This window comes from Wyeomyia smithii, chromosome 1 (assembly GCF_029784165.1).
Source record: "Wyeomyia smithii strain HCP4-BCI-WySm-NY-G18 chromosome 1, ASM2978416v1, whole genome shotgun sequence".
Classification (NCBI taxonomy): domain Eukaryota; kingdom Metazoa; phylum Arthropoda; class Insecta; order Diptera; family Culicidae; genus Wyeomyia; species Wyeomyia smithii.
The window spans coordinates 13619390-13636155 of NC_073694.1; the positions used below are offsets into that span (position 1 = coordinate 13619390).

Sequence of the window (16766 nt, forward strand, 5' to 3'; positions counted from 1 at the left end):
AAATTTGTCGAAAATCTTTGGAAGGCCAGTAAAACGTTTTGAAAAGGGTTTCAAAAATCCATTCAAATTTTTAAAACAGAAACAAAAATCCAACGGGAAAGAATACTCAAAGAACAGTACAAAAATCATACAAAAATGCTAGTAGCAGGCGCCTACTTGAGAAAATTATTTGAAAAAAAAAGAACAAAATTATTGAAAGCCAAAAAGTCATCAGGACGAATTATGTTCGTCAAAACGAAACCTCTTTGAGAGCATGAAAACATTTCCAAAGTCAAACCATTCAGAAAGACTATCACTGAATCATATTTCTGCAGAAAATCAAACAAATTTATTATTTAGGTTAACATAAACAGTATTAAAATATCATTCAAAGCGTAGAATGTATTGCAAATCAAATAATAAAACTAGAGGAACAAGAAATAATTCCAACCCTTTGCTATTAAAGCAAAAAACCGCAGGTTTTCAAATAAGATTTAAAAATTGATAAAAAAGAAATGTACCAAGTTTACTACCTTGCGGTATATTGGATTGAAAATCGGCAAAGTCTGTTTTACAACAGCTTTCAAACTAAGGTGTCAAAATTATTTAAAGAATATTAGTAAAATATGTTTCTTAAGATCATAAGCAGTATTGGAAATAGGAACTTTTCGGAAAAATAATAAAAGTAATAATAAAAAAAAAAACATTATGAAACTTTCTGAACCCTGAAAAAACAGCAAGTTTTTCAAAAATTATCACAGGCTGTTAATGTTTAAACGAATTGAAAATCACTTTAGAGATTGAGCTAAAATCTTCTGCAAGTCATTTAAAAAACAATTCTAAAAAATATATGAAAAAAATAGGAAAATATTTAATAAAAGATAAAGGACAATTAAATTAAAAATACATAAGATTAAATAACAAATAAAACAGATTTAAAAGGAAATTAAAAAAAAAATGAATAAAAAATAAAAAAAAAGAATGAAAAACAAAAAAATGAATAAAAAATAAAAAAATGAATAAAAAATAAAAAAATGAATAAAAGAAAATAAAAAATGAGTAAAACATAAAAAAAAGAATAACAATGAAAAAATGCATAAAAAATTGAATAAAAACAATGGATTAGAAATAAAAAAGCAGATGAAAAAATATAAAAAAATTAAATAGAAAATATAAAAAAGAATAAAAAATAAAAAAGAGTGATAAAAATTAAAAGGTGAAAAAATACTGAACAAAAAATAAAAAAAGTAGGGAAAAATTTGAATAGAAATTAAAAAGTGAATAAAAATAATTGAAAATTGAATTGAAAATATAAGAACAAGAATAAAAAAAATGGTTTAAAAAATAGAAGAGAGTGAAAAAAAGTAAAAGGTGAGAAATATTGCATAATTAAAAAAGTTAAGAAAAAATTAAAAAGAGAGTAAAAAAATGAATCAAAAATAAAATAGATTGAATAAAAATAAAAGGATGAATCAAAAATAAAAAATTGAATAAAAAAGCTCAATAAAAAAACGAATATAATAAAAAATAATAGAATTATATTGAAAAAAAATGGAAAAGTGAATAACAAATTGAGCAAAACATGAAAAAAATGAGTAAAAAAAAATAAAAAATGGATAAAAAACAAAAAAAAAAAACAAAAAAAAAAAAACAAAAAAAAATTAATAAAAAATAAAGCGGATATTAAAATATTGAATAAAAAAGTGAATAGAAAATAATAAAACAATGGATAGATAATAAAAAAGTTCAACAAAAAATTAATTAAAACCAAAACAAAATATTGAATAAAAAAGAAAAAATAATGAAAAAGAAAAAAATCAAAACAATCTTAAAAAATATTGAAAAAATTGAGCATCAGTTCTGTTATCGTCAAGGGGGTGTCTACTTCAATTTATATAATTGCAGAACATCTTCCTGTAAAAAGTTAGTTCTCTTTGACTTCGTTAACCCCCCTGATGATAATTAGCATAAGTCTGATAATAATAGAACAGAAAGTCTGAAACAAATATTGAAAAAAAAAATGTTGAAAAAGAAACGAGAAAAAAGTTAAATGCGAGAAAAAATGTTGAGAACGAGAAAACAATGTTGGAAACGAGAAAAAAATGTTGAAACGAGAAGAAAGTGTTAAAAACAAAAAAAAACTTTAAAAAAAAATTGTAAGAAAAGAAAATCTAAAAAAAAAAACAAGAATTAGAACGGATACCCTAATACAAATCTTAAAACGAAATGCTAAAAATTTTGTTGAAAACGAGAAAAAAAATATTGAAAACTAGAGAACAATGTTGAAAACCGAAAAAAATATGTTAAAAAAATATATATATTGAAAAAGATAAAAAATACTGGAAAAATAAACAAGGTTGGAAAAAATGGAACAGCTACCCCAAAACAAATCTTTGAAAAAATAATACTGAAAAAAAATGTCAAAAACAAGAAAAAAGAATATGGTAAAAACAAGAAAAAAATGTTGAAAATAAGAAAAACAAATATTCGAAAATATCTACTGAAAAAAAACAAAAAAACTATAAAAAAGAATTTTATTAAATATAAAGAACAATCCTTTTGCTATCTCTAATTTTTATTTAATTTATCAAGCGTTGGTGTCAAACTAAAATTGAAGATCAATAAATGATCAACAAAAGAAAAACAAACACAAACTATCAATGTTTAAAAAAATTGAAATACACTCAAGAAGCGCTATGAAAATCTTTTGCAAGATTGAAAAAGGTGTAGAAAGGTCGAAACAAAATGTTGCAAAAAAAAATTTAAAAATAGCGGAAAAATAAAAAAAGGAAAAATATAAATAATAAAAAAAAACTTGAAAATTAAAATACACTCTAGTCTTTTTACGCGGTTTTTTTTCAAGCAAATTTCGGTTGTTTAACGTGGATTTTGGAATTGTTGCGTATTTTCATGCGAATTTTCCAGAAAAGTCGTTTTTTTACAATCATTTAGATGGCCTGATCTGATACTTAATGAAATTACTGAATGGTCACTGATTTGGCCTAACCTTTTTATATTTTTTCTTGATTTTCAGCTCGATTCGCAGGTAGAAATAACACTGTTATTAATTATAGAAAACCTTAAGCAAATGAAGTTTTTCTACGTTGATTTCGAAACTAATCCGATTTTTTCATACGAAAATCAACGCGGTTTTTCACGCGGATTCCAGAATTTACACGTTTTTTACACGCCGCGTATCCCTCGCGTAGAAAAAGATTGTATTGTAATTGAAAATAATTGAAATTAATAATAAATTAATTAAAAAATTTACACAAATTAGAAAAAATAAAAATAAATGGAAAAGCCATAAAAAGATTAAAGAAGAATAAAAATGTTGATATAAAAAATTAGAGAAAATATGCTGATAAAAGAAAACAAAAATAATGCAAAAGAGCAAATCATTCGTCACTGTTATTTTTTTCCAAATTTATTATGTCTATAAAATCACTTGAACAAAAAAAAGTTGAAAATCAACAAATATTTAGCAAAAATACTTTAAAAGTTGGCAAAAAAAAACAAATAAAACGAAATGAAAAATTAGTGAAATTTATTAGCAGATCATTTAAGTTTTAAATATATCGCGGGTAAAAAAAGATCAGACGTTTTTTCGGTTGCTTGTGGACTGGTCTTTGACTGCCTATAGCTTCAAAGTTTGTGTTTTGTCAGTGTGTCTTTTAAAGACTACCTGAAAGTTATTTCCCATCAGTCTTTCTCAAGACTACCTACTTTTGAATTTAACATTTGTTTTAACTTTTTTCGTATCACCTGAAATGGCTGGACGGAAAAAGAAACCTCGCATCGCTGCGGGGAGGAAAAGAGAGGCATCTCTTTCTGACACATCGAGTGTCTGTAGTGACAATCCTTTTGATATTTTGCCTGAGCAAGAAGCTGGTGAAATGGAAGTTACCAATAATGAAACTATACAAAATATAAAATCTTTAAAAAAGGAGAAAGTTCCACCTATTGTGGTAACTATTTCTTCTGAATTTAATATATTCAAAAAGGAACTTTCAACGTTTGTTTCTGACGTTAAAGTTACCTATCAAATTGGCCGTAGAGGTGAATGCCGCTTATTAGCCGACTCAGTAAAGGGTCGAGATCGTCTTGTTCAGTATTTAACCGACAAGATGTACAAATTTTTTACATATGACACCAAGAACGCCAAGCCGTTCAAGGTTGTCTTGAAAGGTCTCACCAACGATCAAACCGTTGATGAGATCAAACTTACTTTAACAGAATTACTTGGCATAGCCCCTACCCAAGTAATTCTAATGAAACAAAAATCACGAGGCGAAAACAGTCAGCGAACTGGAATTTCCCTTGTAAATTATTTAATTCATTTTAACCGCAGTGAGGTTAATACCTTAAAATTTTTTGAAAAAGCACATGCTTTATATAACGTGCGTGTAAGATGGGAATTATATCGAAAGTTTGGCGGAGGTGAAAAGCATATCACCCAATGCCGTATTTGCCAACGTTATGGCCATGGTTCAAAGTTCTGTAACATGGACCAAAAATGCCTCATTTGTGGAGACTCTTCTCACACAAAGGACACATGTCCTGTGAAAGAGAGTAAAAATTTTCGCTGTGCGAATTGTAACGGCAACCATATGTCGAATTTTTATCAATGCCCAGTCCGTTTAGCAATTGTTAAGGCAAGGCAAGGTAAACAAAATTCAATTTCTCAATTAAAACCAACTTCAAAACAAAATTCTCCAAGCGTACCAGTGACGCATAGTTTACCTACTCCTTTGCATACCCGTTTAACTTATGCACAGGTTACAGGTAGTTCGAACATTATACCGCCTAGTGTTGGTAGTTCGAAAATGACCGTTAATATGGGTAAGCAAAACACGCTAGAAAATAATTGTACACCTATTACTCCAGCTAATATTGCTGCCGAAAATATTTTTTCTAATGTCAACTGCCTGGGGCCTATTACGGCAGGTAAACTTTCTTTTTTGCAACAGGCAATGTTCGATCTTATGAACGCCATGTTGCAGGCAAAATCAATGTTTGAAGCCATTCAAATAGGCACAAATTTTACTATTAAAATTGTTTCTAATTTAAAATTTAGCAATGATTTTAAATAAAACAATTAAAATATTAAATTGGAATGCTCGCTCATTGAAGGCCAATGAGAATGAGCTTTTTAATTTTTTAACAGTAAATAATGTGCATATTGCAATTATTACTGAAACATTTTTGAAACCTAACATAAAATTAAAATATGATCCCAATTACGTGGTTCATAGATATGATAGGATTCAGGGTTCCGGCGGTGGAGTTGCAATTGTTATTCATCGCCGAATCAAACATCGTGCTCTTCCCCATCTTGAGACGAAAGTTATTGAAACTTTGGGAATTGAAGTTCAAACTGAACTTGGGATTTTATTTATTGCCGCAGCATATTTACCATTTCAATGCACACGCGAGCTCAAAAATTATTTTAAAGGTGATTTACAAAAACTCACCAGAAATCGTTCGAAATTTTTCATAATCGGCGATTTTAACGCTAAACATCGTTCATGGAATAATTCTCAAAGTAATTCCAATGGCAAAATTTTATTCAATGATTGTTCTTCAGGATACTATTATATTTTGTCTCCGAATAGTCCTACATGCTTTTCTTCTGTAAGAAACCCTTCAACAATTGATTTGGTGCTGACAGATCAAAGTCATGTATGTAGTGATTTGATCACACATGCTGACTTTGATTCTGACCATCTTCCAATAACTTTTTCTTTATCACATGAATCAGTTTTAAACCCTATGAGCTCTGTTTTTAATTATAACAAAGCTAATTGGGAAAGATACAAAAATTATATTGAGAGAAATTTCAATAATGAGCTTGATTTGCAAAACGAAGTGAATATTGATTCCGCTTTGGAAGCATTAAAATGTGCAATTGTTGATGCCAGGAATTATTCTGTTCCAAAGGCTCAAGTGAAATTTGATTCATCAATAATTGACGAAAATCTTCAACTTCTAATTCGTTTGAAAAATGTCCGCAGACGTCAATATCAACGTTCTCGTGACCCTGTTTTTAAAACTATTTATAAAGATTTACAGAAAGAGATTAAACATAGATTTACACTTCTGAGAAATCAAAATTTTGAGACTAAAGTTGAAAAATTGAAACCATATTCAAAACCATTTTGGAAGCTGTCGAAGATTCTTAAGAAACCTTCAAAGCCTATTCCAGTTTTAAAAGATGGTGAACGTTTTCTTGTATCCAATGAACAAAAGGCTCAAAGACTTGCTCAGCAGTTTGAGAGTGTTCATAACTCAAATTTGAATTTTGTGAGTCCAATTGAAAATGAAGTCACACGTCAATTTGATTTAATTTCTTCCCAGAATTTTTTACCTGCAGAAATAATTGAAACTAACTTGAATGAGATTAAATCAATTATTAAAAATTTCAAAAATATGAAAGCACCTGGTGACGATGGAATCTTTAATATACTAATCAAACATCTCCCTGAGAGCACAATGGAGTTTTTAGTGAAAATTTTCAATTGCTGCTTCAAAATTGCATATTTTCCCAAATTATGGAAAAATGCAAAAATTACTCCCATTTTAAAGCCGGATAAGAACCCAGCTGAAGTTTCAAGTTATCGACCAATCAGTTTGCTTTCTTCAATAAGTAAACTGTTTGAGAGAGTTATTCTTAACAGAATGATGTCACACATCAACGAAAATTCAATTTTTGCAAATGAACAGTTTGGATTTCGCCATGGGCATTCCACAACTCATCAATTGCTCAGAGTTACTAATATGATACGAGCTAACAAATCTGAAGGTTATTCCACTGGAGCTGCTCTTTTAGACATAGAAAAAGCATTCGACAGTGTTTGGCATAAAGGTTTGATTGCGAAATTGCAAACTTTTAATTTTCCAATTTTCCTAATCAAAATTTTAAAAAATTATCTTACTGATCGAACTCTGCAGGTTGTCTATCAGAATTCAAAATCTGATAGATTTCCTGTCAGAGCAGGTGTGCCTCAAGGTTCAGTCTTGGGTCCAGTCCTGTACAACATATTCACTTCAGATCTTCCTGATTTGCCTCCAGGATGCACAAAGTCATTGTTCTGCGATGACACAAGCATTTCCGTAAAAGGAAAAAGTCTTCGTGTCATATGCAGTCGATTGCAGAAAAGTTTAGATATTTTTTCTTCCTACTTGCAAAAGTGGAAAATCTCTCCCAATGCTTCTTAAACTCAAATGATAATTTTTCCGCATAAGCCTAGGGCTTCTTTCCTCAAGCCAAACAATAATCACGTTGTCAAGATGAATGGGGTTATTTTAAGTTGGTCCGACAAGGTTAAGTACTTGGGACTAATTTATGATAAAAAACTTATTTTCAAAGAGCACATTGAGAGTATACAAGCCAAGTGCATCAAATATACGAGATGTTTATATCCTCTCATTAACAGGAATTCTAAACTTTGTTTAAAGAACAAACTTTTGATTTACAAACAAATTTTTAGACCAGCAATGCTTTATGCTGTACCGATCTGGTCAAGTTGCTGTTCAACAAGGAAGAAAACGCTCCAAAGGATTCAGAATAAAATTCTGAAAATGATTTTGAAGCGTCCTCCTTGGTTTGGTACACTCGAATTACATAGACTTACTGGTGTTGAACCATTAGAAGCTATGTCAAATAAAATTATTAACAATTTTCGACAAAAATCGTTGCAATCCTCAATTGCTACGATAAGCTCTCTTTATAGCCAATAAGTTAGCAATTAAGTTAGTTGTAAGTTTACTTCCCCTTTTCTGACAAGTAGGTTTAAATCCCTACGAATGATAAGTCCTAATTGCGAAAGCAAACAAATCCTAACAATTAAAATTACAAATTTCTAACAGTGTTGAGAAGTCACCATTTGTGATTGGACACACATACTCATTATTTACTAATATTTATCATAAATACTTAAGCTACTAACAAATCCCCCCTTAAAAAAAAAAAAAAAAAAAAAGGTATTGAAAACTACAAAATCGAACAGATTAGATGCGCGAATGTGTCAAAAAACTGATAAAAAGGCTCAACACTAATTTATTGAAAATATTCCAAATTATTTAGTCATGAAAAATTTTTCGAAACATCGCAAGCAATTTTTAACTTTATAGAAAATTAGAAAGTAGAATATTTAAAAAAAAAAACAGTCAGAAATCATTGAAAACTTGTTAAAAACCAATCAAAGATTCACAACACGGCATGTCAGAGCATCAACAGAGTACCCCAAAACATTGTCAAATTCGCGAAGAAATTAATGGTCACTTATACTTGAAGAGTGGATATTTTTAAAAGTGAATACAATCTTGAGCCATTGATGAGCCATCGAGCAGAAAAAAAATTAAAAAGAATACAAGATATTCATAAAATCCTCTGCAGGTAAAAATATAACAAGGACATAAGTCATATAGAATGACATCTCAAAGTTGTATTGGCTGTTTAAAAAACTCAATTGAAGTTGATGGTAGGAAGCGCACCCAATTTGACACCTTGTGGTACACAGGATTTGAGAACACCAGAGCCTACTTTTATCTGTAGAAATTGCTAATATTCTCGAATGATCGATGTTAAATTATTACAAAAATATGTAAAAAAATCTGTTAAGAATTACTCAGCAAGACTATAATCTCCTAAAAAAGTAAAAAAAAAAATGGTCTAAAGTTTGTGTTAAATAGTCATAATACCAAACAATTAAGTTCACGTCAAAAAACATTCTGGTAAATTGCTCATTTAAAGGCAAAAATTGTGCAAAAAATTACAAGCAGAGGAATAACGGTTTGTCAGATGATTTCTATATTTTTGCAAGGGTTTTCTCTGATATCATTTTCGATCAAATTATTTTTGGATTGTTAAATTTTTGGGTTTCTGGTTTTCGTGATCCCATAAACGTCAAAATTCTCAGTCTGTCGGATTCTTCAAATAATAGACTCCCAGGCTCTAGGGCTGCTTACCTCTTGAACCAAATCAAAAATATCTAATCTAGTCTCCTAAACTCCTAAAATATCTAGTCTCCTAAGCTGTCGTTCCAAGTTTGGTTTCCTCATCTCATCTCTACACAAACCTTATGCACGGTGGGACAGTTATGCTTGGAGCGGCAGTAAAACTCTTGAACATAAGGGGTTTTCATAGTAAAGCTTTTAAAATGGTGAAATTTTGCATTTTGTAAAATTTGGTTTTTTTTCTGAAAATAATCAATAAATCTTCTACTTTTCAATGGTTTGCTGAATACTTCGACAAAGTTGATTTTTCTTCTCACTTCCTTTCAAAGTCAACTCGTGGAAGCTCTACTCACTTCTTCGAACTGCAAGTCCTTATCTCGAATCCTAGAACGCTATCAGATAGCTTCTTTGTGTTTCTGATAAACGGGTCGAGTTTTAAAACGTAACTTGAAAAAAAAAAAGATTTATTTTTTTTTAACGCTCTAGTGAGGTTGCTTATTTTTTTACATTCTTCCACAATACGGATGACGAAATGCGGCTGCTGTCACACTGATACTTCCAGGTAAATTTATCAGATAAACCGATTGCACCGGTTGCCTGGCTTAAGCCTGAATCAGACTAACCGTTGTAGCGGTTGACCGCTACCGTTCCGTTCTTTTTCGACCAATCAGAGCACCGCGGTCGACCGTCGCTTGTTGTTGTTGCAAAAAATAGAATCTTTTCTATTTTTGCCGCCGACCGTTCCCAACGGTTGCCGGCTGCTGTCATTGACATGGCGAAGGCAAACGAATCTCTTCACACCTACACAAGATCACATACAGAGACTTGACAAATTAAAATGTGTGCTTCTCTTTTTGGCACACACGACAGCCAGTCAAAACATTGATAGCACCGGCAACGCTGGTTGGCGATGTCAATTTTCGACCAACGCACACTGGCAAAAATAAATCCAAATTTCCACTAATTAAAAGCCGCTGGGCTGGATACCTTTAAGCATTTCTTATGTAAAGTTGCCCAATAAATCGATAGATGATATTTTCATTCTGTGCAGGGCACGGGAAAGGGTCTATATTTTCAAAAATACGCAAAAATAGGGTGAAAAGAGGCGAAAAAGACCATTTCCCGTGCCCTGTCCAAAATGAAACCATCGCCAATCAATTTGTTGACCAATTTTACATAAGAAATGCTATATTGAAGGTATCCAGCCCAGCGGCTTTTAATTAGTGGAAATTTGGATTCATTTTTGCCAGTGTGCGTTGGTCGAAAATTGACATCGCCAACCAGCGTTGCCGGTGCTATCAATGTTTTGACTGGCTGTCGTGTGTGCCAAAAAGAGAAGCACACATTTTCATTTGTCAAGTCTCTGTATGTAATCTTGTGTAGGTGTGAAGAGATTCGTTTGCCTTCGCCATGTCAATGACAGCAGCCGGCAACCGTTGGGAACGGTCGGCGGCAAAAATAGAAAAGATTCTATTTTTTGCAACAACAACAAGCGACGGTCGACCGCTGTGCTCTGATTGGTCGAAAAAGAACGGAACGGTAGCGGTCAACCGCTACAACGGTTAGTCTGATACAGGCTTTAAATTCTTTTTACTCTATCTACCGAACCGATTGCAGCAGCATGTGCGGCTGATGTAAGTGATGCATGCACTTTGCGATAACGGTCGTCTTATCAACTTATTGTTGAGCAAGCAACTTCCCTGATGGAAGAGTCAGAAAAACAGAAGCGATGTTCGGTGAACATTTTCACACTTTCAGTGACTAATTGGGTTCTACAAACTGAAGTTTGAACCCTGAAGGGATAGGATTCCAGTGCATCGGGGTTTAAATTGACTTACTTAGGATCCGGTGCGACTTCTGACGCAGGGCCGCAATCGGATTTACGTTTGCGGTGAAAGTAAACAACTAACATGGGAACAAAATGGCCTTATACGAGCGAACGAATTGCGAGCGGTACGCGCCGCGCAATGCACGGGACGGGGCGGATGCGGCAGTCAGTGGTTATGGCTTATTATGTTTGAACATCGGCTTTTGCTTATCGCACATTCCAAACAATTTGTGCTGTTGTAGTGTGGTTTTTATGCTGCTTTAAACATCTAGAGTCAGTCTGTGGTTTTCTCCTTTTTTGTGCGGTCGCAGATTTTATGCGCAATGGAACGATAGTAGAGTCAGTCGCAACAAGGCAGAACTCTTGATGAGAAAGATAAAGAAAGACAGAGAGTGAGTGAACTTTTACTAGTTGAATAAACTTATGTGAATAAACTTGTGTGAAGAACATGCACTAGCGGTTTAGGAAGAAAAAAGCAGCAAGAAAGTGCACCTTATAAATGCTCCTGTGTCTGTTAGTGTTTCTATGGAAGATGATAAAAAATATGTCCACCATAACGGCGACAATACAGCAGGAGCAGCAGCTGGAACTGCTCAAGCAGCAGTTGATCGAACATCAGCGGCGAAAGTTGGCGGGCCATCTGCGGAGGCACTCGCCGCAAACGGCAAATGCCACGGCTCCCCACTATCAGAAGTTACGAAAGTTGTCTCGCGATAAGGCAGCAACAACCGCCGCCAGCAAGGAGAACTTTATGCTGCATAGATTTTTGTTCGGCGACGTAGAAACGATTCCGGAGAACGGTCCGGTAATTGTTGGCGTGGTTAGGGGCGAAGTGTCGACGGACGGCAGCGATAAAGTGAATTATTTGAGTGATGAAGGTATTTGTTGAAATTTTTACTTTTGTTGCATGTTATTTTATTTCAGCTTAATTTTAATTTTTGGAAAGTCCAGCTCTGACCAGTATGGGTGTGTGTGTGTGATTCCTACAACGAAGCTGGCGCTAAGTGGTTCACACTTGGTTTGTTGCTTCGAGAAACATTATTATCACCCAACGAATAAATTCAAACAATTCCGATGAAAATCATAACAAACTAGGTTGTGTACTGAAAGTTATTAACTGTTTATAATCTACGCGGGTGCTGAAATTGGCTCCGGTTCAAATGACTTGCATAGTGAATCAGCGCGGTGGACTTGGTTTCTCGGAATTGTCAGGTCTGTTTCGGTTATAATTAGAGCACTCAGCGTGTGTGCTTGTGTGCAATCACGTCGTTTGTGTTTATGAACTTACAACATGGCTTACAGACTTTACTTTATCATTTAGAATGAAAAAGATTCTCCGAAATGGTTTTGAACAACAACAATAAAACGGTACATTTTTGACAGTAATTAGGTTAAAAATGTCGCCTTTATGATGACATAAATAAAATAGGATCAATTCTCTTTGTTTTTTTTTCAATGCTAGAGAATTTAAAACTTGTTTTTTTCCTTTTTTTGACCAAACCTAATTACCAAACTAAATATATGTTCCAATCCTAATTTTTTTCAGTTTGTTTTCAAGAAATCTAATCTCAAAACATCCCAGTTCTTTTTATATTTCTTAATATTCTTATAATGACACCTAACCAAACGAAAAACAGAATCAGACTTGGAACATGTTGAACTAAAATTAGATGATCTTGATTCAATTAATCAATAAATTCGTCACACAGGGTGGTGAAAACCTGAAAAATCTAGAATGTCAAAGAAGTCATATATGATCACTCGTGGCCTGGGACATAAAACGTGATTGAAATGAGGTCGATATTTTGTACCGTTTTTGAGTAATGGAGGAAAGCAACCCGCGTAAAAAAATCGTATAAGAAAAACCTTACTGTAGTCAAATTTCAATGACGCAATATGATTCTATTAGTGATTTTAACTCACAAAGTTCTTGGCGAATATAAATACATCTGTTTTTGAGATATTTTAAAATCAAGATTCATGTGAGAAATTTAACACCATTAATTTTTGACAGTAAATTGATGAATAATTCGGAAGTTACCTCCGTATTTTGATGTTTCCTCTCATTTTAGTTTTACTTTTGTGCTATTAGTCTTTTTTCTTTATTATGTTTTTGTCACATTTTGGGCTCGTTGTTGTTTCATTGTCCACTTTTTCTATAACTTTTTCTCATTTATTGTTAATTTTTAATGTTTTACCCATGTTTCTTCGATTTTTGTATTTTTTTTGTTTTTGTGTAACTCATTCTGTACAAATTTTGATTTCATTTTGGTTTATCTTCATCTAATTTCCATTTCATTTTGTCTCATTTTTGTTTAGTTTTCTCTTATGTTTGTCTAATTGTTATCTTATTTCAGTCGTATTTGTGTCTCGTTTTTGTTCAACTGTTTTTATAATTTTCGCCTTACTCTTGTCTCATTTTGTTCTAATTTTTGTCAAACTTCAATTGCATTTTTCTCTTATTTTCAAATAATTTTCAGCCATTCGAGGCATTTTCGACATTTTCAATACCTAAAAAATGAATCAAGTTTATCTCATTGCGATCTTGTTTTGTTTGTTACAGTTTGATTTTATATTTGGTCGTTTTTTGTTTTTATGTTAGTTTTGACTATTTTTGTCTTATATTATTATTTGTCATTCAAGTTCATTAGGCAGACAATATGTGCAGTAGGGAAAGCGAAAATAAGCAAACTGGAAATATGATACAGATTTGGAAAAATATACCTCATCCCGACGGGATGCACATATTGTTTGCTTAATGAACTTGGTATTGTCTGCTTAATTAACTTGAATGTTAACGGGTAAAAGCCGTTGTTAAAAATAGAAATTTAGTTTGAAAAATATCTCCTACTGTTGTCTGTTTTTTTTTCGAAATATTGCTTGACTGCATCTTTATTCGTCTCATTTGTGAAACTTTTTTTTTCTTAATGAATCTCCATATCAATTTATTTTCTTCTAGTTCTATTTTCTCTTATTTTGATTTTTTGCCTCATTTTGGGTTCATTTTTGTCTAATTGGTTAATATTTTCAGTTTATCGTTCAGTTTCGTCAAATCTCCATCTCAGTTCGGTTTTACACTATTTTAATTTTGTTTTTGTCTGATTTCTGTTCCATTTTGTTAAGGTTTTCGATCAATTAGGTTCTAACTATGTTTTGTTGCTCTTTTATCACCAGTTAAATCTTATTTCGTTCCAGTTTTGTCTTATTTCGCCACTTTTATGTACTGTTTTCGTTCAATTTTTGTTTCACTTTTGTGTCATTTTTGTTTTATTTTCATCTCATTAAGGTACTAATTTTGTTCATTTTTACCCGATTTTCGTTCCGTTTTTTACAAACTTTCGGCTAACAAGTCCTTTTTTCCACTTTTATCTTGTTTGTCCCATTCATATCATTTTTCGTTCCATATTTTGTTCTATGTTCGTTCAACTTTTGTTTCATTTTTGTGTTATTTGCGTTAAACTTTTGTTCAAAAACTTTTGTTTAATTTTTGTTTTGTTTTTCATGTTTATCTCATTTTTGTTCCACTTTGGTTAAATTTGTTGACTTCCTTGTCTTATTTTTATCTCATTATATCCCATTTTTATCTCTTTCCTTCCCAGTATTGTTCTATTTCGTCCCAGTTTAGTCACATTTTCGTATTATTTTTGTTCAATTTTTGTTTCACTTTTGTGTCGATTTTGTTCAATTTTTGTCTAAAAGTTCTGCTCAGTTCTTGTCTTATTGCCGTCTCATTTAGGCATTAATTTCGTTCTATTTTTGTCTCATTTTTGTTCCATTTTGTTTGAATTTTGACCAACTTGTTTCACTTTAATCTTATATTGTCCCATATTACTTAATTTTACTTTTTTGTACTATTTCTGTTCAACTTTTGTGTAGTTTCTGCTCAGTTTTTGTCTTATTGCCAACTTATTCAGTTACTAACTTTGTTTTATTTTTGTCTTATTTCTGTTCCATTTTGTTCAAATTCTTGATTAACTAAGTTCATTTTTATTTTCTTTTGTCATTTCTCGTCCCAGGCTTGTCATATTTCGTCCAAGTTTTGTCTTATTTCGTCACTTTTTTATACTATTTTTACTTTTTGTTCAATTTTTGTCCAATTGCTATCTCGTTTAGGTACTAATTTGTTTTACCTTTTATCTCATTATCGTCCCGTTTTATTAAATTTTTGACTAACTTGTCTCAATTTTATCTTATTTTGTCCGAATTTTTTTTCTCTTTTCGCCCCAGTTTTGTCGTATTTCGTCCCATTTTTGTTTCATTTTTCTTCAACTTTAAGTAATTTTTGTTCAATTTCCGTTTAATTTTCGTCTTATTGTCATCTACTAATTTACTAATTTTGTTTTATTTTTGTCCCATTTTTGTTACATTTTGTTCAATTTTTTGAACAACTTGTCTCTCTTTTATCTTATTTGAACCTATTTACATCTTTTTCCGTCCCAGTTTTGTTTTATTTGTCCCTATTTTGTACTATTTTTCATTAATTTTTGTTTCCACGTTTGTGTCATTTGTGTTCAATTTTTGTCTAAGAAATTTTGTTAAATTTCTGTTAATGTTCCATTTTATTCAATTTTTATGACTTGTCTTATTTGTTTCTTTTTATGTCCCATTTTCATTTCATTCCGTCCCAGTTATGTCGTCACATTGTTGAACTATTTTGGTTCAACGTTTGCATAGTTTTTGTTATATTTTTGTCTAGAAAATTTTGTTTCATTAGATTTTTATCCCATTTTTATTCAATTTCGTTTAAACTTTTCACTGACTTGTCTTATTTTTTTTCATGTTTTGTCCCATTTTTATCTCTTTTCGTCCCAGTTTGGTCTCATTTCAACACATTTTTGTACTATTTTTTTTACTTTCGTTTCACTTTTGTATCATTTTTGTTAATATTTTTGTCTAAACAATTTTGTTCAATTTTAATCTTATTGCCACTTCTTTTGGGTACTAACTTCATTTAATTTTATTTCATTTTTGTTTCATTTTGATTTTTGTCTCATTTTTCTCTTAGGCGACATCCATAAATTACGTAACGCAAAAAAAAACGATTTTTGGACCCCCACCCCCCATATGTAAGGAAACGTAACGCAAACACCTACCCCCCCATACAAATTACGTAACGCTGCAGAACGATTTCCTTGATAAAAATGCTCGTTTTTTGAGAGTATCTCCAGACATTTTTCGTTACGTAACGCTGAACTCACCTTCCCCCTCCCCTGTGTAACAAATCGTAACGCTCAAGGATACTCTCCCTCCCCCCTATGAGCGTTACGTAATTTATGGATGCCGCCTTACTCTGTCCCATTTTATTTTTCTTTCCATTCCAGTTTTGCCTTATAACATTTTTGTATTATTTTTGTCTCACTCTTGTGTCATTTTTGTCTAACTTTCGCTTGTTTTTTTTCTCATTTTTTGTCCCATTTTCTTGAACTTTTGTGCAATTTCTAATTATTTTAATCATATTTGTCTTGCTTTTATTATATTTTTGTTAAACTTAAATAATGAATATTCGTCTCTTATTTGCTTATTTTCGTCTTTTAGTTGTTTTATTTATGTTAAATTTTTGAAACATTTGCCACGTTTTCCTGTCTCTATCATGTATGTTCTATTTTTGTTTTATTTCCGTTTTAACTGAGAGTCTCATTTTCATCCTATTTTAATTCTACTCATTTTTTGTTACAAGTTGCTCTATTTTGGACTGATCTTTAAACCATTTTCGCTTCCAGAATTGATAAAAAATAAGACAAAAAATAGTTAATTTTTGCCTTATTTTTGATCAATTCTGTTCTCATTTTTGTCTTATTTTCATCACATTTTGTCCTGTTTTTCTTTTATTTTGTTTCATTTTTAAATATTTTTATCTCATTGGAGCTTTTGTCAGTTTTTTTCTTTGAGAGTGAGTGAATAATTATTTTCTAGAACATTTAATTATGTATGGTAAATGGATTTTTTGGCAAATTTATCTGACTAGATGTCGAATTTTAGAATTTTGGAGGTTATCAAATGA

At 31.5% G+C, this 16766-nt stretch overlaps 1 protein-coding gene across 8 annotated transcripts in view; it reads left to right on the forward strand.

Annotated features, from left to right (window-relative positions):
* Positions 1–16766, forward strand: part of LOC129718245 (putative uncharacterized protein DDB_G0282133) — a 113272-nt gene that overhangs the window by 71828 nt on the left and 24678 nt on the right. For 5 of the 8 annotated variants that reach the window (XM_055668822.1, XM_055668820.1, XM_055668823.1 and 2 more), the window contains exon 2: positions 11077–11643. The exons of the other annotated variants lie outside the window; for them this stretch is intronic. In XM_055668822.1, the coding sequence (XP_055524797.1) occupies positions 11265–11643 (379 nt within the window). In that variant the 5' untranslated portion in view covers positions 11077–11264. The remainder of the gene's footprint in view (positions 1–11076; positions 11644–16766) is intronic. 8 annotated transcript variants of the gene reach the window in all.